Consider the following 22,569-nt stretch of genomic DNA (forward strand, 5'->3'; position numbering starts at 1 on the left):
TGAAGTCAAACTTCTCTATCTTTTCTTCGTGCTTTTGGTGTCATATCTAAGAAACCACTCTTAATCCAAGGTCACAAAGACTTATGCCTGAAGAGTTTTGTTGTTTTAGCACTGGTCTTTAGGTCTTTGATTCATGGAGTTCACTTTTGCGTGTGGTATAAGGTAAGAGACCAATTTTATTTGTACATGGATACACAGTTGTCCCAGCTTTATTTGTTGAAAACACATTTTTGTCTACCTTGAATCATCTTGGTACCCTTGTTAAACATTAGCCAACCATGTGTATTTTTATTTCTGTTTTATTTTTGGCATCTTTATTTTTGGTCTCCCAATTCTATTCCATTGAATTATTATGCCTTTTGCCAGCACTACATTGCGTTGATCACTCTAGCTTTATATAATAGTAAAATTTGAAATTGAAATATGTGATTCCTCCAATTTGTTTCCTTTTCAAGATATTTTGGCTTATTCTAGACTTCTGCATTTCCATATGAATTTTAGGATCAGCTTGTCAATATCTGCAAAAAAAAAAAAAAGCGGCAACTTTGATTTTGAGAGAGATTGCAGAGAATCTGTAGATCAGTTTGGAGAGAATTGCTATCCTAATAATATTAAGGCTTATAATCCATGAATGCGGGAAGTCTTTCCATTTATTTGTCTTAATTTCTTTTATGTTACTGAATTTAAGCAGAAGAGTGACATGATCAGGCTTCCCTGGTAGCTCAGTGGTAAAGAATCTGCCTGCCAATGCAGGAGACACGGGTTCGATCCCTGGTCAGGGAGGATCCCACATGCCGAGCAGCAACGAAGCCCGTGGGCCACAACTACTGAGCCGGTGTTCTAGAGCCTGGGAGCTGCAACTACTCAAGCCGCGAAAGCTAGAGCCCATGCTTGGAAACAGGAGAAGCCACTGCAATGAGAAGCCCGCCCACCACAACTGGAGAGTGGCCTCCCCAACCTTGCTACAACTAGAGAAAAAAAGCCCAAACAGCAACAAAGACCCAGCACAGCCAAAAATAAAATAAATAAGTAAAATCTACCAAGAAAAAAAAACCAGACTGGATCTTTCCAAATCCTAAAAAAATAAGAAGAGTGATATGATCTGATTTATACTTTAGGAAGATTACTCAGTAGTATGAAAAACCAGCTGGGGGGAAGAAATGCTGCATGAACGAGGACAGTAGTAGCAGAGACAAGGAGGAAGCACTAGTTACAGAAATATCTATGATGTAAACCGGCGGGACTTGACAATTGACTTATATAGAAAGAGAGGAAGGAGTAGAGAATGACTCCCAGGTTTTTGGCTTGCGTACATTGTGATGCCACCGACTCAAATGGAAAACACAAGAAGCAGTTTGGGGGAAAGTTGGTACATGTTCAGCATGAGGTGACTGGACACCCAGGCGGAGAGGCAAAATCACTGGATATTTATGTCTGATCCTCAAGGAAGCTCTCTAGTCTGGGAGAATCATTAAATAAAAGGGGAGCCATGAGACTGCATGAAATAACCAATGGGACCCATAGAGGAAGCAGAAAGGATACAAAAGAATACCAACATTCAAGAGTTGAGCTGATGACAAAAAGTCCAAAATGGAGACTGAGAAGGAATAACCAGAGGTAGGAGGAAATCCAGAAAGGAGGTGCGTAACAAGAGTGTGGAGAGTAAGTTAGGGACTGAAATGTGGCTTCAGCGTGGTCGGCAGTCGCTGGTGACCTAGATGAGGGCTCTTCCAGCGGAGGGCCGAATCGCACAGCTGTGGACTGGGGAGGAGATGGGAGTCGAGAAGATGGAAACAGCATGTAAAGATAATTCATTCCAGAAGTTTGGCGAGGAAGGGAGAGAAAGTTAAAAAGCAGTAACTAGAAACGTAAAGGGAGCCAAGGGAACGTGTGTTTTTTTAGAATAGAAGAGACTTGGGTATGTTTATTGGCTGATGGGAAAGACTTGGCAGAAATGAAGAGGATGAGAGATGAAGTGTGGTCCATGTGGAGCTGGAGGAGTGACTGAGAGCAGGAATGAGGCGAGTGGATTCAGAACAGGGCTTTTCAAATTGTAACATGCATCCGAATCATAAGTCTTACTTCTCCCCTCTTCTCTCCATCTTCACAGCCACCATCCTGGCCCAAGTCCAAGTCTCCTATACTTCTCACCAGATGCTCAACCTTGTGATGTAAGTTTGGTGTGAAGAGGCCAGGAGGGGGTAAGCTGAACAGAAGAAAGCAGAATAGGCCAGTGTCCTCTGGGAGGTCAGAGTACAAGGCCATGGGAGTCAAAAGACAGATATGCTGCCAGAGAGGCTTTTGTGGGATGCTCGAGGCTGAGATTTCAAAAGGGACCATTCAAAACCTAAACCCGGAGGGAATAACTGAGGTCATGATGAAGGTCAAGGGAGGGTATTAGAGGGTCCTTCACATGGATGAGCAGAACATGAGGAATGACTGCCAGATCTAGATCTGGAAACCCAAGTCCTTGATAGATAGAAGTCGGTGACACGGCGGGCAACAGACCAAGGCGATGAGAACGGGTGGCAGAGGAGGGGTGGCAGGAGTCACAGAGAAGCAGAAAATTACATAGGCACTTAGGAAAACATCCTCCAAAATGTGAACCATGGTTATCTGTGGGGCAGAGAAGGTTATGAGTAGCTCCAATTTTTTTCTTTATACTTTCCTGTTTTTCCTCTAAGTTTTCTACAATAAGCTTTTTAAAAAATCTCCAGTGGTTAGGACTCCACACATCCAGTGGTGGGGAGGGTAGGGTTGGGGGGTGATGTTTGATCCCTGATTGGGGAATTAAGATCCCACACAAACTCGGGATGGTCTAAAAATAAAAGAATACATAAGTAAAATAAATAGAAAGGTAAAAGGTGGAAAAAATACAAAGAATAACAAATTCCTCATTCACACCATGGAGACTTGGGCATTGTAAACAAGCCTCAGTCCCCTTCAACCACCTCCTCCTCTCAGACAAGCTTGATCACTTGGCTTTTTGTTTTGTGTGTGTGTGTATATACACACGCACAAAACTGAATATGGTAGGGTGTGTGTGTGATCGTTCTACTTACAGGCAGAACTGTTCTAATAATCAGGGAGGGAAAAGCCTTCCTAAGGTGAAGAGGACTCACTCAGGGACTGGAAGCCTGAACCCCTTCCCAGCTGAGCAGCCCTATGGGGAGGACCCAGAGTCCAATTTGAGTGTACTAGGCCACACCTGGTTGTTAAACGCTCTAGGAAGAGAGAGAATGTCTATTTGTATTTCTCTGGCTAGGTTTCAACCCACTCTCATATCTCTCAAGTCATTTTATCCCTCAGAAATCTGAGAAGGCTATCACTATCTCCATTTGACAGATAGGAAAACTGAGGCTTAGAGAAGGACAGTGAGCTCCCAGAGTGTCATAGTGAGTTGGTGGAGCACAGGGGGCTAGTTCTCTAGTCTAGGCTTCTTCCCAGAACCCCAGAAACCTAGGCCAGTGTGCAGAAGGGTGGGGCACAGGCAGGGGACACTGGGCAACTCAGATGAATGGACTTTGGCCACTTGGCAATAAGGAAGAGAAGTGGTGATAACTTCAGGCGGCTAAGGCTGGGCCGTGGCCAGGAAACTGGGTCAGAGGAGTAAAAGGTGGGTGGTTCCCTCCTCAGAGGTCCCAGAGAGCAGGCCTACTCCCTGGAGACTACGACCTCTCGTCCCCCCACCTCACTCAGAAGCAGCTTTCAGAGTTACATAGATCTGGATTCAAGTCTCAGTTCTACCATTTATACCCGCTGAATGCTATTTGAAAAGCCACTTTACCTTTCTAGGCCTCAATTTTCTCATTTGTAAAATGGAGTAATAATATTTAACTCTCAGTATTGGTCTAAGGTTAGAAAGAGAGAACTCTCTTTTATTCGTTTGTAAGCAATGACATTTAAAACGTCTGGGTCTCCAGCCCCATTCCAGAGTGCCCCAAATGTGCTCAGTGTCAAGGGGACTGCCTGACACGGATAGGGAAGCCACATACATGCACACGAGTGAGATCTGACATTGGCTTTGCAGTGACCACACGCACTCTCCAGGGCAGCCCCTGAGAGATGGACTTGGTCATCTGTAACTTGTGTGCCCTGCACACAAGGCACAGGCATCAGTGGATAGCTGGTGTTAGATGCATCAAGCCAGCTCCTGCCCTCAAGGCCACTGACCAGGGGGGTGCAGGGTGCAGACTGTGAACTGATGCTGCCTGGAGACCATAAAAGTGCTTCCCAGAGGCCTGCCCGAGGGCCAAGAGCACAGGCAGGCAGCCACAGCCCTGCCACATTAGAGAATGTGAGCACAGAGACCCTCTACTCCACCACTTCCCCTGGACACTCTTGCTTGCATCCATTTCTACATGTTGAGGATGAAACAAAGGAGGACTCAGGTCATGCTGGTACATTGAAGAGGCACAGTAACCAGCAGCCAGGAATAGTACAGCTCCTATTATGTGCTCCTGCTAGCTCTGCACTTTGTCTGTAAACATACTCTGGAGGGTTTGCAAAGTGCTTTCTCATCCCTTTTTTGTACTTCACCACAACTCGGGGCTTCCCTGGTGGCTCCCATGGTAAAGAATCTGCCTGCAGTGCAGGAGACCCAAGTTTGATCCCTGGGTAGGGAAGATCCCCTGAAGAAAGGAATGGCTACCCACTCCAGTACTCTTGCCTGGAAAATTCCATGGACAGAGGAGCCTGGCCGGCTGCACTCCATCAGGTCACAAAGAGTGGGACATTACTGAGCGACTTTCACGACTTTCAGATCAGTCGCTCAGTCGTGTCCGACTCTTTGTGACCCTATGAATCGCAGCACACCAGTCCTCCCTGTCCATCACCAACTCGCCGAGTTCGCTGAGACTCACGTGCATCAAGTCAGTGATGCCATCCAGCCATCTCATCCTCTGTTGTCCCCTTCTCCTCTTGCCCCCAATCCCTCCCAGCATCAGAGTCTTTTCCAATGAGTCAACTCTTCGCATGAGGTGGCCAAAGTACTGGAGTTTCGGCTTTAGCATCATTCCTTCCAAAGAAATCCCAGGGCTGATCTCCTTAGGGGACAAGAATTATTATCCTGGATTTTCTGAGAGAACAGAGACCGTCTCCAACCACACCCCACAAGTAAAGTGGCTTGTTCAGTGTGGGGCACAGAAGGATCCTGGGCCGGGGCAGCAGGAAATGTGATTTACCTGCGGTCATGCAGCAGGTCGAGGTCAGTCCCCAATTCTCTAGGTAGCTCTCTTTCATCACTCACCGTGGCATTTCCCCACCCTATAGAAAGAAGTGGATTCCCAGCCTTCACCCAGGGGCTTTCCTGTCATGTGCCCACCCGTCAGGACAACCAAGCACCAGGCCCCCATCTCACTCCCTAGCCAGGACGATCGCAGCTCCTCTGAGCCTGTTTCCATCTGTAAAATGGGCATCCCTGGAATGGGGTGGGCTGGAGGAGTCGGTGGCCGGGAGCTGGCCGGCATCCGAGGCCGGCGCAGGTGGGTGGGGCCAGCGCTGTGAATCAGCCGGGCGGGCTTTGGAGGGGTTGTCCAGCCGGTCGGACCGGCCCAGGATGTAAATGAGGTGCTAGGGCTCTCCCGGGGCCGGGTCGCCCGGGGAGTGACGGGAAGGGAGGCCGGCCGGGCGCCGGGAGCTCGGGGCTCCCGGCGGGAAGTGGGCGCGGCGCGGGCTCTGCAGGGCGCGCGGCGGCTGCGGCCCGGGATGGAGCCCCGCTGAAGCCGCCGCGGAGACGCGGCGCCGGAGCCAAGATGTGTCTCCGCCTGGGTGAGCGCCGGGGGTGGGGGTGGGGGTAGGGGTAGGGATCGGGGGGCGGCTCGGGAGGCCCGACGCCGCCCCAAGTCCTCCCGCAGGGGCGGAGCACTGTAGTGGGCGCCCGGAAACCCCCGCGGTCCAGGCCACCTTCTCTGCTGGTCACTTTCTGCTCTGGGCCTCAGTTTCCCCGCACTGAGCCGGCGAGAGGCGGGCTGCTGGTATCTTCCCGAGGTGGAGTCGCACCTTGCCCGCTTGCACTTTCCTTTCTTGCGGAGGAGGGACCCCTTCCCCCAGATGGGAGGAAAGCAGCGCCCGCTCCCCAGAAGCCAGAGCGGAGGGAGGGGTATCCAGAGCCCAGGGAGTTCTGAGCCTGAGGCTGCCTGCCCTTGGCTCCCTTAGCCTCGCAAAGGGCTCCGGTTTCCCTACCCTCTGCTCCCCAGATCCATACAGAGGAATGAGACAGACGGGTCCCCTCCCCTCACTCCCTGGACACAGTGATGCTGTTCGCCGTCACAGGACAGATCTGGGGAATCCCTACTCTCTAACCGAGAGAACTTTCAAGCCTCGGTTTCCTCATCTGTAAAGTGCTGAGGGCAGCAACCCCTCCTAGGACCTTCCTGAGCAGGACTGCCCCGAGACTCTGTCCAGTGCTCCAAGCACAGCCCCATGCTGGCGCTGTACCTCCGATTTGACCAAGTCTTGGTCCTGGGATGCTGCTGCTCATGAGCCCAGTTGGTGTGTCTGGGTGGCCAGGGAGGTGGGTGGACCGAGTGAAGTGGGTCAGGCTCCTGGGACAAGGCTGCCATGCCCCTTCCTGTTTGACCAGCACTTAATCTTCATGACGCCATCCAGTCCCGCGGTGGCTGTCCCGCCCTTCGTCTGCCCTCTCCTCCTAGATCTGGTATAGTTCCAGAGCATCCTGCAGGCTGCAGGGGTCTCAGAAACCGGCTAGGCCAACCCCTTCCCATTCTACCTCTGGGGAAAGAAACTGGGGCCCAGAAAGGAGAGAGGCTGGTGGGGGGTCAAAGAGGGGCTGTGACTGAGGAGCTCCAGCCCTCCCTGCTCCCTGGGGGCCTCCTCTTGGCATAGGGCCCCCAAGAACATCCAATCCAGGGATTCCTTCCTTCCTACCTCACACTCCCTTTTTTCCTTTCTTTCTGCAAAACCCCCATATATGAAATATGACCCAATCTGCCCTTCTGCCACCGATGGGGACATCGAGATCTGGAAAGGGACTCAGAGGCTCCACAAGGAGCAGCTAAAGGAAGAAGGGGGGGCTTGTTTAGTTCTAGGGGCCAGGCCAGTCTTTCAGTCTCACAGAGCTGGCTAGAGTGAAGGGGCTGGTGGGTCCAGGGGCCATCATATGCAGAGCCAGGCACCACAGGGTACATTCCAGCTATCTGGAACAGCTGCGAGGAGGACTCCCTGGTCCTGGGGGGTGTGCAGATGGGAGCTGAGCAGCCACCTGTGGGCGCTCAGATAGGATTTGCATACGACATTCTTTTGACCCCAGCCTCCCTACCTTGCTGTGTCCCTGCCCAGTGCCCTTGCACCCAGGGTATGCCCTCCTTTCCCGTCTATCTTCTCATGGGGACCCTCTTTCCCCACTGGGAAGCAAGGGTTATTCTTCCCATTTTGTAGATGGGGAAATGGAGACTCAGAAGCTTGAGTTTCTTACCCTGAGTCTGTTCAGCAGTTGTGAGCTGAGTCCCTACTATGTGCCAGGTCCTATCCACCAAACTGAGTCCTGCATAGTACCTGATCCCTGACCAGTGAACTGGGGGCTCCCTGGCGTTTAGACCAGTGACCATCAAGCTCTCTATGGTGCCTCAGGGCCTGGCATGGAACAGGCATTCAGTGAACACTGATGTAACAAATGTATGGATGAAAAAAATCAGGGGATGCAAAGCTTAGAGGATTATGGGTCTAGAGCTAGAGACCTGGGTTCAAATCCTGACTGTGCCACTCATGACCCTGAACACTAACAAAGACTATTACCCCTTATTATTAAGTACCACCTGTATGCTTTTCCAACCTTAGAGATCCAAGGATTCCCATGAAAGTAATGTGAACCCCTTTCCCTGATAAGGAAACTGAGACTCAGAGAAGACTGGCCCCGAATCATCCAGAAATAGATTTAGAACCTAATGTCCATCACTCCTGCCAGGGCCTCAGTTTCCTCCTCTGCCCAGCGGAATGAGTCCCACCCATGGCCCTGATGTGGCTGTCCCTCCCAGGTGGCCTGAGCGTGGGTGACTTCCGGAAGGTACTGATGAAGACCGGGCTGGTGCTGGTCGTGCTGGGCCACGTGAGCTTCATCACAGCCGCTCTCCTCCATGGCACCGTGCTGCGCTACGTGGCTGCCCCCAATGACGCTGTGGCTCTGCAGTACTGCGTGGTCGACATCCTTTCTGTCACTTCTGCCATCGTGGTATGGCCAGGCTGGGAGGATGACTGGCAGGAGGGGGCTGGCAGGGGCTGGCAGGGTCTTTGATGAGTCCCCACCCACAGCCTGGAGTGTGCAGGCAGAGAGCCCTGAGCACTCACCCCTATTCCACCACTACCAACCAGACCAGTCACTCAAGCTCTCTTTGCCTTAGCTTCCTCATCTATAAAATGGGGATGGTAACACTGTCCATCTGAGAGGGTCCTGATGAGTACTGAAGGCGATCATCCACATAAAGTGCTGAGCACAGTGCCTGGTACATAGTTAGCACTCACTACTGCGAGCAAGGATTATTACTGCAATAGGGAAATAGTCAAGGCACTGTTGGACAGAGGGAAGGAGCATCAGCTCAGCTTGGGAGTATTCACAGAGGTGGAGGCCCCCGAGGTGGGTCTTAATGGATGAATAGGAATTCAAAGATGATATGCTACAGTTACCATAACCCGGACAGGAAGCCTGCTGGGGCCAGCAGGTAGGAAAGGAAACTGGGATGGCATTTCAAGTATAGAGGATGGCAGATGCAAAGGTGTAGAGGTGGGAATGGATATGGTCTCCTCTGGAGACACTGAAAAAGCCAATTTGGCAGGAGCTTTAGCATTAGGCCCGGACTGTCATAAAATGGGCTTCCCTGGTGGCTCAGACAGTAAATCTGCCTGCAATGCAGGAGACCTGAGTTTGATCCCTGGATTGGGAAAATACCCTGAAGAAGAGAATAGCTACCCACTCCTTCATAATGAAGTGAAAATGAAAGTGTTAGTCTCGCTCAGTAGTGGCTGACTCTTTGTGACCCTGTGGATTGTAGCCTGACAGGCCTTCTGTCCATGGGATTCTCCAGGCAAGCATTATGGAGTGGGTTGCCATTCCCTTCTCCAGGGGATCTTCCCGACCTAGGGATTGAACCCAGGTCTCCGGAACTGCAGACAGATTCTGCAGGCATAGCCATCAGGGAAGCCCCGGACTATAATACGGGCTCAATAAATAGAAGCCGTGGGTATGACCGGATGTCAGTACCTGGTTGATGAATATAAGAATGAAGGGGTCTGGTATTCTCAAGTTCACAAAACCCTTTCCCAGCTGTCAGCAGCCTTTGGGGAACATTGTCACATCAGTGTCCGAGTTCCATCCCTGCCACCTCCTGGCTGAGGGACTTCTTTCTCCCTCTAAGCCTGCTCCCTCCCCTGCAAAGTGACGCTTAGATAGCTTGCTGCCCCAAGCCTTGGATAAGTGAGGATCAGAAGCCCCAGCAAGTAGAAGAGCCTCTGTCAGTGGGATAGAGCTAGGCCGTGCAGATACGTGTAGTGTGTTATTGTACTTTGTTCCTCTGACCAGCCTTGTGAGAAAGGCAGTGAGCCCAGGGTTGAAGGTCCACCAGAGATGGGCTCTGGGGTGGACCACTTCAGCTGTGCTCTTATTTCCTCAAGTAATCCCCACAGCTCCCTGCAACACGGGGCCGCTCTTATCCTCACTTTACAGATGAGGAAACTGAGACTCAGGGATTCACTCAACCTCCTGCTGATACAAAGAAGCCACCCTAGATGTGAAACAATGTGACCTACACCAAAGTCAGTGTCATTCTGACTGTCAAATGAGCTCATTCTGCTGAGCAGACTTAGTTTGCCCAGAGAGTCTGAGGCACTTTCTTGTGTCTGCACAGCAAATTATAGGCATTACTGGGCCCTCCAGAGTCTAAGCTGCCTCCTGTGGGTCCAGCCCAGGCCTGATAAAGTGAGGGGACTGAAGGAAGGAGTCTGGCTGAGTGGAACCCAAAAGATCCAGAAGGCAGCTGGTGGGCTTAATAGTGGAGTCACCCCACCTATTGGGACCAGGGCTGTTTAGGGAGGCCTGCAGGAGGAAGAACCCAAGCAGGTGAAGAGGAGCCGGAAAGGTGTTCCTGAGAAGGCGCTGTGTAGCTGGCATCAAGGCCAGGCCCTGCGTGGGTGTCCACATCCAGGGTGATGAGGGAAGAGCCTGGCCCAGGGTGGAGTTGAGAAACTGGTGGGACAGGGCCAGGTCACTGAGAGCCTGGGAGAGTTTAACATATTCTTGCTGCCACTAAGTTGCTTCAGTCGTGTCTGACTCTAGTGACCCCATGGACTGCAGCCCACCAGGCTCCTCCGTCCATGGGATTTTCCAGGCAAGAGTACTGGAGTGGGTTGCCATTGCCTTCTCCTAGGGATTTGGAATTCTACTCCATAAAGTGTCCTGCTGCTGCTGCTGCGTTGCTTCAGTCATGTCCGACTCTGTGCGACCCCATAGATGGCAGCCCACCAGGCTCCGCCGTCCCTGGGATTCTCCAGGCAAGAACACTGGAGTGGGTTGCCATTTCCTTCTCCAATGAGTGAAAGTGAAGTCGCTCAGTCGTGTCTGACTCTAGTGACCCCATGGACTGCAGCCTACCAGGCTCCTCAGTCCATGGGATTCTCCAGGCAAAAGTACTAGTCTATTTTAAAATAACAATTTTGTTTTTTTACTTCCTTGCCAGTCAAGTTACTTAGTTTCTTCCAAAACCTTTTCCACTCCAGGGAGACATGTCATGTATATCCTGTGACGTGCCTCTATGACCCTTGAGATACAGAGGTTTGAGAAATATAGCTGTAGGCAGTGGGGAGTCAGGGAAGGTTGTAGGCAGGGGGTGACAGTGTTTTAGAAGCGTCACTTCGGGGCTGGACCATGAAGAGACAGCGCCCCTAAACAGATGGAGGAAGTGAGATCAAAGCTAAGCAGGTGGTAGGGGTTTGAAGGGCTAGAGTTGGCGATGATGGACTCTTTACTGGAGAGCGGCCGGCCCCCCTGCCCATTCTCCCCCAGGAGGGGAGGGGGCAGAGCTGACTTGAGTCTCCCCCACAGGTCATCACCTCAGGCATTTCAGTCATCGTGTTGTCACGCTACCTCCCCAGCATCCCCCTGGTACGTGGTACCTCCTGGGACGGGTCTGCGGGGGTTGGGACAGCAGCTACCGCCAAGGGTCTGGCCTGCTTGGAGGGCGTAACCCCACGGGGGCTAGAGCTGCCCAGGGGGCCAGGCCTGATGTCCAATGACCAGTGGTCTTCTCCATCTAGCGCTGGACAGTGTTTAGCTCGAGTGTGGCCTGTGCCCTTCTCTCTCTGACCTGTGCTCTCGGCCTCTTGGCTTCGATCGCCATGACCTTTGCCACCCAGGGCCGGGCACTGCTGGCCGCCTGCACTTTTGGGGGCCCCGAACGCCTGGCACTGGCACCCGACTGTCCCTTCGACCCTACACGCATTTACGTAAGTGCTTAGGCCTGGGCTGGGGGAAGGGAGGGGGGCAACCAGGGGCTCATCAGAGGTGGGAAGGGTTCTTGGAGTCCCGCCCTTCACTCCCCAACCCCAGGTGACCATCTCTGCCCCTTTCCCCACCCTGCAGAGCTCCAGCCTGTGTCTCTGGGGCATCTCGTTACTGTTCTGTGTGGCAGAGAGTGTGTTTGCTGTCCGCAGCGCCCAGCTCGCCTACCAGGTGCTGGAACTGAGGCCCTGGTTGGGGAAAAGCAGCCATCGCATGGTAAGGCATGCTATCCAGCACCCTCCCCTCCAGCCCTAAAAACTCCCCCATATCCCCTGGGAGCCCCTGCTGGGGGGCTTAGGCTGATCTGCCCCCACCCCTCTGTAAAGGGCCCCCACCTTGAAAACTGGGGCAACAGTCTTCTCCCCCAGGACAAAAGGGAGAACACAGAGGCTCAGAGAACTCAGCTCTCCCAGGTAAGTCACACAGCTGACACTTGGCTCTCCCGAGCCCCAGGATGAGTCTTGAGCAGGGGGAGAGGTGTCTGGACAGGAACTGGGCGCACTGCAGGCATATGGCCTCGCTCTTGCATAGTAGAGAGTAATGGTATCCTTTCACCCCAAAGATCCTCTCAGGCCTCCCCTCCTCCCACTTCCTGGATGTCCTGACATCCAAACCCAGCCCCAGCCAGCCTGGCAGCCTCTGGTGTCTCCACAGATGCAGGAGAGTCCAGAGCCCGTGGAGGACCCTGACCTGCCAAGCCGCACTAGCTCCGGGCCCATGACTCTCTGACAGCTGATGCCTCATCCAGGCCCCGTGGCCGCTGGGGCCCTGCAACCAAGTCCACACTGCGATCAGGCCAGTATTCCTGGAACCAGCCAAGAGGGCTCAATGGCCACTACTCCAGGACCCGGGTGAGGTTTTCACCCCTCTCCTCCGGCCACCCAGCCCGCTGCACTGAAAGGAGACTTTATTCTGAAGTCATTAAAAAGAACAGAGATGCTCCACGTGGGTGCATGCAGCGGGGGAGGGGTGCGGCCAGGGGGGTCTGTTCTTTTCCATACAGGACGCTTTGGGGTTGGGGTGGGGGGTTTCCAATTGTGTCTGCCTGTCTGTCTGTAGGTCTGTGTGTGTATCTGAGAGATACAAAGAGGGGTCCATGGGTCTGTGTTCATCAGAATGCCAAAACGTAGGCGTAGGATCCTGGGCCTCACAGCTTGGGGGCCGGAAACAGGAGGTTTCCCTCTTGCATCAGGGCCTCCAGGCCAGCAAGGGCAGGAGCAGGCGGAGTTAAGGCCCTCCTGCCAGGAAGGATGGCTCAAAGATGGTTTCTCCTCAAGCCTCTAGGCCTCTGGAATCCTTCTCTCCCCTCCAAATAAAAAGACAAGCTCCTTACCTGGGTGCGATTCCCAGCTCCACCAAGGCTGAGATCTACAAGGGTCGGGGTGGAGGTGGGGGAGCCTGCCCCATGGTTGGGCGAGGGAAGTCTGGCCTCATGGCTGGGGGGTGGGGGTTACAGGGGAGGGGAGAGTGGCTTAAGTCCTGATATCTAGGTAAGGGAAGGCTGACTCTGAGGGGCAGACCAGGCCAGAACCCTTGTCTCGATCATTGCGGAAGGCTGATATTGCCTCTTGGATGGATAGGGTGGTGGGTTGGGACGAGGGTGCTAACCACTTGCTGGCTTGGGCCTCGGGGGGGACAGCAGGGTTCCATTCCCCATAGGCTCCCCACCAGAGTGCAGACCCTGGGGGTGGCCATCTGCCCCCCAGCCTGGATAGACACAAGGGCGAGGAAGCTGAGAGCCGGGAGAGGGTCAGTGAAGGCAGGGAGGGGAAACCTGGCTCCTCTCGCTCAGAACTGGGAGGCGCTGCTGGGGTCGCACTGCAGCAGACGCACGATGGACGGGTCGCTTTTGGCCCCGCGGATGAACTCCTCCAGGGACAGCTTGCCTGCGGGGCGAGGCGGGGAGCAATGAAGGGGGGAGAAGGCAACAGCAGCTAGGGGTGGCCGAGCAGAGCTGCGGCATAGGAAGTGGGAGTGGTGCCCGCCGCGCCCGCCCCTGCCTCCTCACCGTCGTTGTTTGTGTCCATTTGGCGGAAGATTTTCTCGGTCCTCTTTTCCGGGGTCGACTCGTCCTCCGGCATCTTCATCACGGACGAAACCATCTTGTAAATGGCCTGGGGGGCGGGTGGGGAAGGCAAAGCGTAAGGGGAGCCTGCCTGAGCTCTCCACCCCCAACTATGTCCAAAAACGCCCGCAGGTGCGCTGACGATCACCGCTCCCAACGAGGTGAGGCGGAGAGGGACCGGCGGAGGCGTGGGGAGCTGGGGGGTTCTGGAAGGAGTGACCGGGAAGGCTTCCCGGAAGAGGGGGCTATGGGAGCGGTCGGTCCCTGACCAAGTTCCTCTGGAGCGTTCGGTGGGAAACGAATTGCTGGCAGAGGAATTTTCATGCACAAAGGCCTCGCAGAGGGCAGCTCTGAGTGGGCACAGGGGCTGGCTGAAAGCAGGGGGTCAGGAGAGATGTTGGAGGACATCGGGGCCCAGATGGCGAAGGGTCCGGGACTCCCAGCTAAGGAGTTTGTGCCAGACGCCGAAGGTTCCCAGTTAAGCACCAGGTTAGAAGAGCCGCTTCTCAGAAACTTCGGGGCTCCGGGTGGCCCGCCCTCGATGGTCGACAGGGAGCGCTGGGCAGGAGCGGGTGGCACTGGACTGCGATGCGACTGTGGCTGGCAGGGGGCGCAGGGCCGCCCTAAGGGCTGGAGGGCGGGAGGCGACTAGGTCCACAGGGGGCGGGGCATGTTATGCAAATAAACGCACGGACCATCAGTCGGGGGCGGGGACAGCCTGGGCTGTGGCTGGGCGGAGGACCGCAGCCGCCAGGTACAGGAGCTACGGAGGCGACTCGAAGGAGGGGTTTTGCGCTAAATGTACACAGAGCACGTAGGACTTGGCCTGTGGGCTGGGTCCCGCAGTCCCGGAGCTCAGGGACCCAGATTGGTCGCCTCAGTCTGCCAGCTTTTTGCTACTGACACCTCCTCCGAGAAGCCTTCCTTCTTCTCCCAGACCATAAACTTCCCTAGCTTCAGATCCAGCTTTGGTCTCCGCAGTGGTCTCTTCCGGCCTCTCTCGGGTCTGTTCCCAGGGCCACCTCTGAAAACTCTTTCCAAACACAGATCTCCACTGCCACGTCCCCAGCCCAGGGCCGCCCCCACGTTCCCGTGATACACAGGCCTCCCTCCAGGCCTGCCGTGCACCCAGCTCCTTCTGGATGCTGCCCCACGCTCCTTCTGCTGCCTCCCACTCCTCCTTGGGACTCAGCTTACATGGTGCTTTCTTAGGGAGGCCTTCTCTGATGCATGCTGGGTCAGGGCCCATATGCTGCCCTAGCGCCTCCATTGGGGACCCCTCTCCAGAAGTACTTCTTTGCCTTTGCTCCTTACCCCCAGCATACAGATAAGAACAAAGTACCCAGACCTGCAGAATTTAGCAGGATGCCTGGCATCTGGCAGGGACTCCCCTCTTTAAAAGCCACTGGCACTTCCCACTGCCCTGTTACCAAGTCCAAACATTAGTCCCTTGGCATTCAAGGCACTTCACACTCTGGTCCCTGCTCTCCACCATCAGGCTTCCCCTAGTAGATGATTTTGCCATATCCAGATACCCCTCCACCTTTCAGGTTTTATAGCCTCTGCCTGGAACAATAATACTAGCTACCATTTACAGACACCCACTATGTGCAAGGTACTTTTACATACTTTATTCTCACCCTTGCAATAGCCCTGAAAAGCAGGTACTGAGATCCCCATTTTCCAGAAAAGAAATTGAGACTCAGAAAGGAAACTGATGGCAGAGACCAGATTAGAACCCTCTCCCTCTTAGTCATTGATAGATGATTTTGGAGGGCTAACGACCCCTCAAAACAGGGTCTTTGAAGTAAGGTTGACCAGGAATAGCATCTTGGTTCCACTAATCACTTGCTCTGTAGCCTTGGACAAGTATATAACCTCAGTTTCCTCATCTGTAAAACAGGGAGTAATCATATCTCCCTCATTTGTACCATCCAGAGTATTAAATGAGATAATGTACGTAGTTGGCTGCAGTCAGTGGTCAGTAAACAGCAGCTTATACTATAATCATTACTCACTCACCACATCCTCAGGTCTTCCCTGCCCTTTACTTCCCTGGACTCTCAAATCACCTTTGTACCCCTGTCCTGAGCTGGTCTGTGTGGCCTGCACAGTTGTCTCTCCCAGCAGAATGGGGGCTCCAAGAGACTGAGGCAAGATCTCTTCCCTTCTAGTATGCCCACCACCTGGCTCAGGGCTGGGTCCTGAGAAGGACTGAGTGAGTGACTTAGAGAGTGACTGCTCCCCGGTGACTGGCCTTCTCCTGGGCTTCCTAATTAATTGTCTGGAATTACTGCTCATTCATTGTTTCACTGGAGCCAACTTGTAATTAATCAGTCACTAGGGTTTGCAGAGTTCTGTCTGCACTGGCTGTCTGGGTCCCCTGGGCTGCTGTAAAAAAAACCAGGGTCTGTCTAAATAGCAGAGGCCAGTCTGGAAGGGATCCTGAGGATGTCCAGAGAATGGTGCTGGCTTGACCAATGCCCTGGGCTTGGAGCTTCCAGCAAGGCTGAGATTTACCAGTGTACACCAGTGCAACCACACTATGTGGTAAAACATGGACATTCATGTGGATTGGCTGGTATTGACCTGCTGCCCAATCCCTGAGAGATTGTCCACCACCCTGGCTACCCCAACCCTTCCACCAGGACCCTGAGAACTCCCCACTATCCATCAACTAGTGAGTTATTGCCTGGCCCAGGGGAGTTACTGACACTCATTAAGCCTTTTCCCTAGTAATAGACATAGGGAAGACACCACATCCCAAGGTAGCCCATCCTATTCTAGCTGGAGAGAGCAGACCCAGAAGCCAAAGTCAAAAGTCCAATAGAGACTGGATGAGTTGGGAGGGGGGCAGTCAGCAGTGCTGAGGGACCAGAAGGGAAGGGATTCAGAGAGACAGAAGGAAAAGGAACAAGAGCGTGTACAAAGTAGCACATTCTGAGGATGTTGGAAAGGCCATTCCAGCTGGAGTGGAGAATGTGCAGAAGAGAAAACAACAACTGACAATTACTAACGTTTACCGAGAACCAGATATCTGCCAGGCCCTCTGCTAGCTTTCCCATCTTGCTTTATACCCACAATAGCCTGGGGAGTAGGGGTTAACACCCTCATTTTACAGGTGAAGAAACAGAGGCTCAGGAAAAAAGTGAACAAGGAATTGACTAGGTAAAATAGAACCAGATCTCTGATGGACCTCAACGTGCTGAGGAGATGGGCACCCTAGAAGATTTTTGACATAAAGCTAACATGCTATACTTAAATTTGTACTAAGAAAGGACATTCCTAACAGGTCCTTAAGTTGCCCTGTGAGATATGCCTCACCATCCCCATTTTACAGATGAGCTATGTAAGAGTTGAAGCCAACTCCAGAATTGGAAGTCAGACTCCTTTAAAGAGGCAGCTCTGAGTGTTGGCCAACTTGAACCTGACTCCACTTATGTGCTGTGTGACGTTAGGCAAGCCACTTCACCTCTCTGAGCCTCATGGGGTTGTTGTAAGGATGTACTGAGCTTATGGGTGTAAGGATTTCACTCAGTACTAGGCTCTTAGTGGGCTCTCAATCAATTAGTTGGAAGATGGCTGGGGATCCAGATGGAATGTGGGCGACAGAGCCAGGTGGCCCATTCACAGTCTGTGTGATCTCAAGCAAATGTCTTTACCTCTCTGAGCATCTGTTTCCTCCTGAGTAAGTTGGGATCAATGAAACACAACTGGCCTGTACTCTGCAGAAATGTCAAGTCTTGAAAGACAAAGGAAGGCTGAGGAACTGTTACAGATTAAAGTGGCCTAAAGAGATGGGATGACTAAATGCAATGTGTGATCTTGGGGCAGAGGAAAAAAATGCTATAAAGAACATTATTGAGATAGCTGGCAGAATTCAATGTGGTCTGTAAGTTAGATAATAACATTGTTTCTATGTTAAACGTCCTGACTTTTGATAATCATATTATGGGTTATATAAGAGAATGTCCTTGTTCTTAGGAAATCTATCCTGATGTATTCAGGGGTAGAGGGTCATGTTTAGAACAACAGAACATCTCACACATACACACACACACACACACATATACACACACATAATGATAAAGCAAATGTGATAAAAATGTTCATTGGTGAAGTTGGGTAAGGGGTACATGGAAGTTTTCTCAACTTTTCTTTAAATCAGAAATTACTTCATATTAAAGACTTTTAAAAATAGGCTATAAGAAGAGCACCTGCCACTCGCCTACCCACAAGGACTGTTGGGAGGGTAAAGAGGGCTGGCGGGTGCAAGCTGCTGGGACCTGCGCCTGGTATTCTGAGGGGTCCAGGGGCCCACCTGCACGATCTCCAGCATCTCCTCGCGGCTGATGTAGCCGTTGCCGTCCAAGTCGTACATGCTGAAGGCCCACATGAGCTTCTGCTCCAGGCGGCCCCTCGAGGTCACGCTCAGCGCAATGATGAACTCCCGGAAGTCGATGGTGCCGTCGCTGTTGGTGTCGAAGGTGCGGAAGACATGCTCCGCGAACTTGGAGGCGTCACCATAGGGGAAGAAGTTGGCATAGATCTTCTTGAACTCATCCACGTTGAGAATGCCGGTGGGGCAGTCCTTGAGGAAGCCCTTGTACCACTCCTGCAGCTCCAACTCGGAGAACTCTGTGTTCTCCCGCAGGTCCTGCAGCATCTCCGGCCGCAGCTTGCTGTTTTGCTTGCCCATGGCCACGAGCCAAGTCCCACCTGGGTCCCCCAGGGGGGTCAAAGGACAAAGAGGAGAAGTCAGGCCCTCCTGGCCCTTTGACAACACTCCAAGAAAGTCCCAAGCCACCCCAGGCTCTCCTTTGACCCAGTGAGAGACAGAGGAGCTGGCCCAAGATCGCACAGCCTGCCAAGCACCCTGCCACTTTGTCAGCCCCACACCATTTCCCCAGACCTTCTACTTCTGCAGGGAACAGATCTGGAGAGAGAGGAAGAGAAGGGGCTCACCTTTCTGAAGCCCTTCTCAGTGCCAGCTACCAAGCCTTCCCAGGAGAACACCACTTCACCCTCACACAAGTGAAGCCTAGCGATTAGCCCATTTTACAGATGAAAAGGTAGGCTCAAGGAAATGAGGTGAGCTGGATCAGGTCACACAGCCATGGAGACACAGTGCTAACTCCCAGAGTTTCCAGCCAGGTTCAAAAAGGCCCTCTGATCTTCCTCCCTGCTGCCCACTGCCCCCCTATGGCATCATATACACCTGCTCACATAAAATACACCTGCAACCCAAACACTGACCTGTTCTCCCTCCCACACATGTGTGCTTGACAAGAGGCAGAACAAGATAGGTATTAGCCTGAGCTCCAGAGCCGGACCACGTGAATTTGAATTCCAGCTCTGCTTCTTACCACCTATGTAACCTTGAGCAAGTTCCTTAAACTGCCTTGTCTGTGAAGTGGGAGTAATAGTACCTACCTCATTATTGTTGTGAGGATTAAATTAGTTAATACATATGAAGAACTTAGATGCCTGCACATATAGTGCTACCTAAGTGTTAAATAAATAAAAGAGATTTACAGGTATCCAGATGCCAACAGTAAACAAATGAATACATACTGATGTCTATTAAGCCAAACAGCTCACCAAATCCACACACAGATTCCCCTGCCACTCACATGCCAGCACCCAGCACACACACACCCAGGGTCACCATGCCTCCACACACAGCAACATTCCCTCTGCTCCACAGCTCATACGTACTGACACAGCACCACACACACACAACTCCCATACCCTGTGCATCAAGACACACCAGCCCACGACCCCACATGTCTCATGAATGCATCATAAGCCAGCTCCCATGCCGACACCTCTCACATGGCCAGCTGCACGTGGGACCCTCAGACACCCTTGCCATCTTTCTTTACCCAGGGTGCCAGGTGCCAGGAGAGGGAGCTGCAACCCTTCTCAGACCTGTGAAGGTCCCCTCGTCCAGGGAGACCCCTAGCCATCAACCATCCCCCAACACTTAACCTTTCATCTAGTTCAGAAAGGCTCCCTCAGTGCAAGAGGTTAGACTGTGGAGGGCTAAGGGGAAGGTATTGGAGAGGAGGCAGCCAAGCAGTTCTGGGCAGGGATGCAGGGGTGTATGCAGGTGAATCTCGCCCCCCCCCCCAGCCTGGGGCTGTGAGATAGAGCAGAGGGGAGGGGGATTCCTTGTGTGTGCATGTGCACTTATGTATGAGCGTGTGTGAGTGCATGTGCTCATGCATGCATGTCTGTCCCTGGCTTCTGCATTGCATTTGTCTCCCTGCATGTTTCAATTCATATCTGTGCATGTGCATATATGTGCATGTGACTAGGTGTGCACCATCACAGTGTCAGGAGGATGTGCCTGTGTGGCCATTTGGAGGACCTCTGTGTGTCCTAAGCAGTGTGTCACACGCATGTTTCTGTAAGTTGGTGGCCCTCTTTTCTAAATCAGCCTTTCCTGCCCCAGGCTGTGGACCCACTGAACAAGTGTGTGGGAGGACACTGAGGAAATGCCAGGGGCCAGGGCGGCTGAGTGTGTCCCTTGGTCCCCTCCTCAAGGTCCAAGGAACTGGGTCATCTGGGCGGGGGCAGAGAGATGCGCTGGGCAGGAGAGATCTTCCAGTGCCCCCCTCCTCCCTGCCACCCTCAGAGTTGCCCCCCTCCCAGTTGGAAGACTTGGAAACGAGGGTGGCAGAAGGTTCTGCGGTCTCCGCGAAGACCCCCAGTCCCCAAAATGGGAAGGACCTAAGCTGAGTCTAAGAAACCCGCCTCGGAGACCCTCTCCAAACCTCTCCTCAGTTCTCGCCCTGGCCCTCGCCTCAATCCTTTCAGCTCTGGGAGAGCGCCAGGCGCGTGGCCCCTCCTAGAGGGGACGTCCCGAGGCGGCCCAAACGCCGCTCCCAGGCTGGCCACTCGGCGGTCAGGACCCTGGAGAGCGCCGCGCGTTTTCCTGGGGCAGCCCCACTCCCTGGGTCCCCGAAGGGAAAATACCTGGGAGGTCCGGGAGCGGCAGGATTGGGGAGTCCAGGACGTGGCCCCCCCGCCTCCGGGATGCCCCCTCCTCGCACCCTCTAGCCCCGGCCGAGCGGCCCCCACTCACCCAGCGACACGGAGACACCGACTGCGCAGGGAAGGCGGCGCTGCTGCGGCGCGCGGCGGCAGAGGCGGCCTGAGGGGCGGGCGGGGGGCGGGGGGCGGGCCTGCGAGGGAGACGCCCCGCAGCGTTCGCCCCGGGCCCCTCCCCTGGGGGGGTCCCCGTTCCTCCCCTTTCCCTCCAGCCCTGTGAGCGCGGGCAGCATTGGTCTAGGCTCCGCCCCCGCCCTGCGGGGGAGAGGGAAGGGGGCGCCCTCTCGAGGCAGCACCCGGCCGGGGGACGAAGACAAGAGGTCTCCATCTCAGCATCCGGACTCAGGTAGCCTGAATAGGGTGGGGATTGCGGGGAATTGGGGTGGGGGGGGGGGGCGGGCGGTCAGTGCCCAGAGACCTTTTTCTTAAGCCGAGAACAAGCCCCGACAGCCCCGCCCCTTGCCTTCCCAGTCCCTACCTGGCGTCCCTTCGAGGGCGGAATTTGGATCCTGGGCGGTTCGTTAGGCACTCTCCCTGCCCCTAATCCTCAACTCCAGAACTAACGGAGCTCTTCAGAGAAGGGGCAGCGCCCACTCCTCCAGTCTTTGAGGTCTGGGGTGGGGAGGGGGGAGCAGACACGCCCCCTACCTCACCTCTGCCTTAGAGAGCACCGCCCCCATTTCCTGCCTGCCACACCCGATCTCCTGCCCAGGACCCCATTCAGAATGAATCCCACCTCCTAACAACGACCTAAATTGCCCCTCCCATTTCCCCCCGACTCCAATCAAGAAATCCTCTCCCTCCCTCCCCAGCCAGTGCCTGCACTGGATTACACTAAGTGAAGGCTAGGGAGCGTCTCCAGCCTGGGGAATTCTGAGGTGTGTAGGCCCCCTGCCTGAAGACAGGAAAGCCCCTTTCCAGAGTCGCTAACCCTTATCAAAGCTTCTCCTGCCAAAACGGTGGCTGCATCCTCCTTCCCCCAGCCTGAGCAACAGTCCAACATCTTGGGCTCAAATTTTGCTTTTTCAGTATTTCCGGGGAAGGGGTGGTGATCCTTATTGTCCCACTTCACAGATGAGAAAACTGAGGTTCACAGAGGTTAAATGATATTTTCCAGTGTCTGACAGCGAACGAGTGGGCTTGGACTTGAATCCATGTGCCCTCATCCATTCATTGCACCAATATTTATCAAGCATTAGTTCTATGCCGAGCACTGTTCTAGGCAGTGGGGTCACAGGAGGGGACGGTAAGGCATGGATATAATATACAAGTCAATTCTATAGTGTATTAGATAAATGTTTTGGGGAAAGTTGAGATCAGTGTGTAGAGGTTGGGATAGTGGCAATGCAAGGACTTTAGGTGAGATGGGAAACTTGGGGTTTTGAGCAGATTGAGAGGGTTTGAGCTTACTCAGGCAGTCTGTCCTCAACTGACTTTGAGGAGTGGGGTGGGATCAGCAGGCCCTCGCAAGGTGAAAGATGAACAGGGTGGCAGAGATGGGTCTGCTCTCTGGACCTACTTTGAAGGTGAGCTGACGTCATTTGTCATCTGACCTCCGTGGCAGCAGCTGGGACCTTTCTGGCTCCCCAGGGCTCAGACCAAGCCTCTCGGGTCATCCAAGTCTAGCCGTGGTGTCTCCTGGAGGATGAATGAACAGAGTCTCAACCTCTCAACTGGAGGAGCTGGGGAGCCAGGCTGTGGGGGTTGGGGGCAGCTGGGCCCTTCAGAACATCAGCTCCTCCTCTGTGTGCCTTGGCTCTGGTGTTGGGACCCCCGTGGAGGTGCCAGACATGCGTGGGTGGTTCCCAGATGCCTCCTGCATGAGGACGTGGGGGTGGGGAGAGGCTTGCCACTCAGGATCCTTGAGTGACAAGCTCCCACCCCTCTCCCCACCCGGTCTGGAATCCTGGCTCTGCTTTGGGCTGGGAGAGGAACCTGCCCT

The 22,569-nt window shown here is 53.7% G+C and overlaps 2 protein-coding genes across 4 annotated transcripts; one reads left to right on the plus strand and one right to left on the minus strand.

Moving 5' to 3' along the window:
• Positions 1–5,579: 5,579 nt before the first annotated feature.
• Positions 5,580–12,844, plus strand: TMEM54 (transmembrane protein 54). Its single transcript, XM_027516755.1, has 6 exons — positions 5,580–5,769; positions 7,995–8,188; positions 11,051–11,110; positions 11,263–11,451; positions 11,588–11,722; positions 12,161–12,844. The coding sequence occupies exons 1-6, from the start codon at positions 5,754–5,756 to the stop codon at positions 12,233–12,235; spliced, it is 669 nt and encodes a 222-aa protein (XP_027372556.1). The 5' UTR covers positions 5,580–5,753; the 3' UTR covers positions 12,236–12,844.
• Positions 12,397–21,203, minus strand: HPCA (hippocalcin). 3 transcript variants are annotated; one of them, XM_027516776.1, is made up of 4 exons: positions 21,106–21,203; positions 17,893–18,290; positions 13,515–13,620; positions 12,397–13,392 (listed from the first exon to the last, which is right to left on the minus strand). In XM_027516776.1, the coding sequence occupies exons 2-4, from the start codon at positions 18,268–18,270 to the stop codon at positions 13,295–13,297; spliced, it is 582 nt and encodes a 193-aa protein (XP_027372577.1). In that variant the 5' UTR covers positions 18,271–18,290; positions 21,106–21,203; the 3' UTR covers positions 12,397–13,294. The 3 variants fall into 3 exon arrangements, with proteins under 3 accessions (XP_027372577.1, XP_027372569.1, XP_027372584.1); XM_027516768.1 differs by lacking the exon at positions 21,106–21,203 and adding an exon at positions 20,662–20,763; XM_027516783.1 differs by lacking the exon at positions 21,106–21,203 and adding an exon at positions 20,553–20,640.
• Between the last annotated feature and the right edge of the window lie 1,366 nt (positions 21,204–22,569).

The sequence above is a fragment of the Bos indicus x Bos taurus genome, chromosome 2, assembly GCF_003369695.1.
Source record: "Bos indicus x Bos taurus breed Angus x Brahman F1 hybrid chromosome 2, Bos_hybrid_MaternalHap_v2.0, whole genome shotgun sequence".
Classification (NCBI taxonomy): Eukaryota; Metazoa; Chordata; class Mammalia; order Artiodactyla; family Bovidae; genus Bos; species Bos indicus x Bos taurus.

Coding starts and splice junctions, on each gene's coding strand:
- TMEM54 (XM_027516755.1), top strand. Junction 8,189..11,050: donor CTGTCACTTCTGCCATCGTG/GTATGGCCAGGC, acceptor TCTCCCCCACAG/GTCATCACCTCAGGCATTTC. Junction 11,111..11,262: donor ACCTCCCCAGCATCCCCCTG/GTACGTGGTACC, acceptor TTCTCCATCTAG/CGCTGGACAGTGTTTAGCTC.
- HPCA (XM_027516776.1), bottom strand. CDS start 18,270: ATGGGCAAGCAAAACAGCAAGCTGCGGCCGGAGATGCTGCAGGACCTG. Junction 13,621..17,892: donor AGATGCTGGAGATCGTGCAG/GTGGGCCCCTGG, acceptor CCCGCCCCCCAG/GCCATTTACAAGATGGTTTC. Junction 13,393..13,514: donor AATGGACACAAACAACGACG/GTGAGGAGGCAG, acceptor CTCGCCCCGCAG/GCAAGCTGTCCCTGGAGGAG.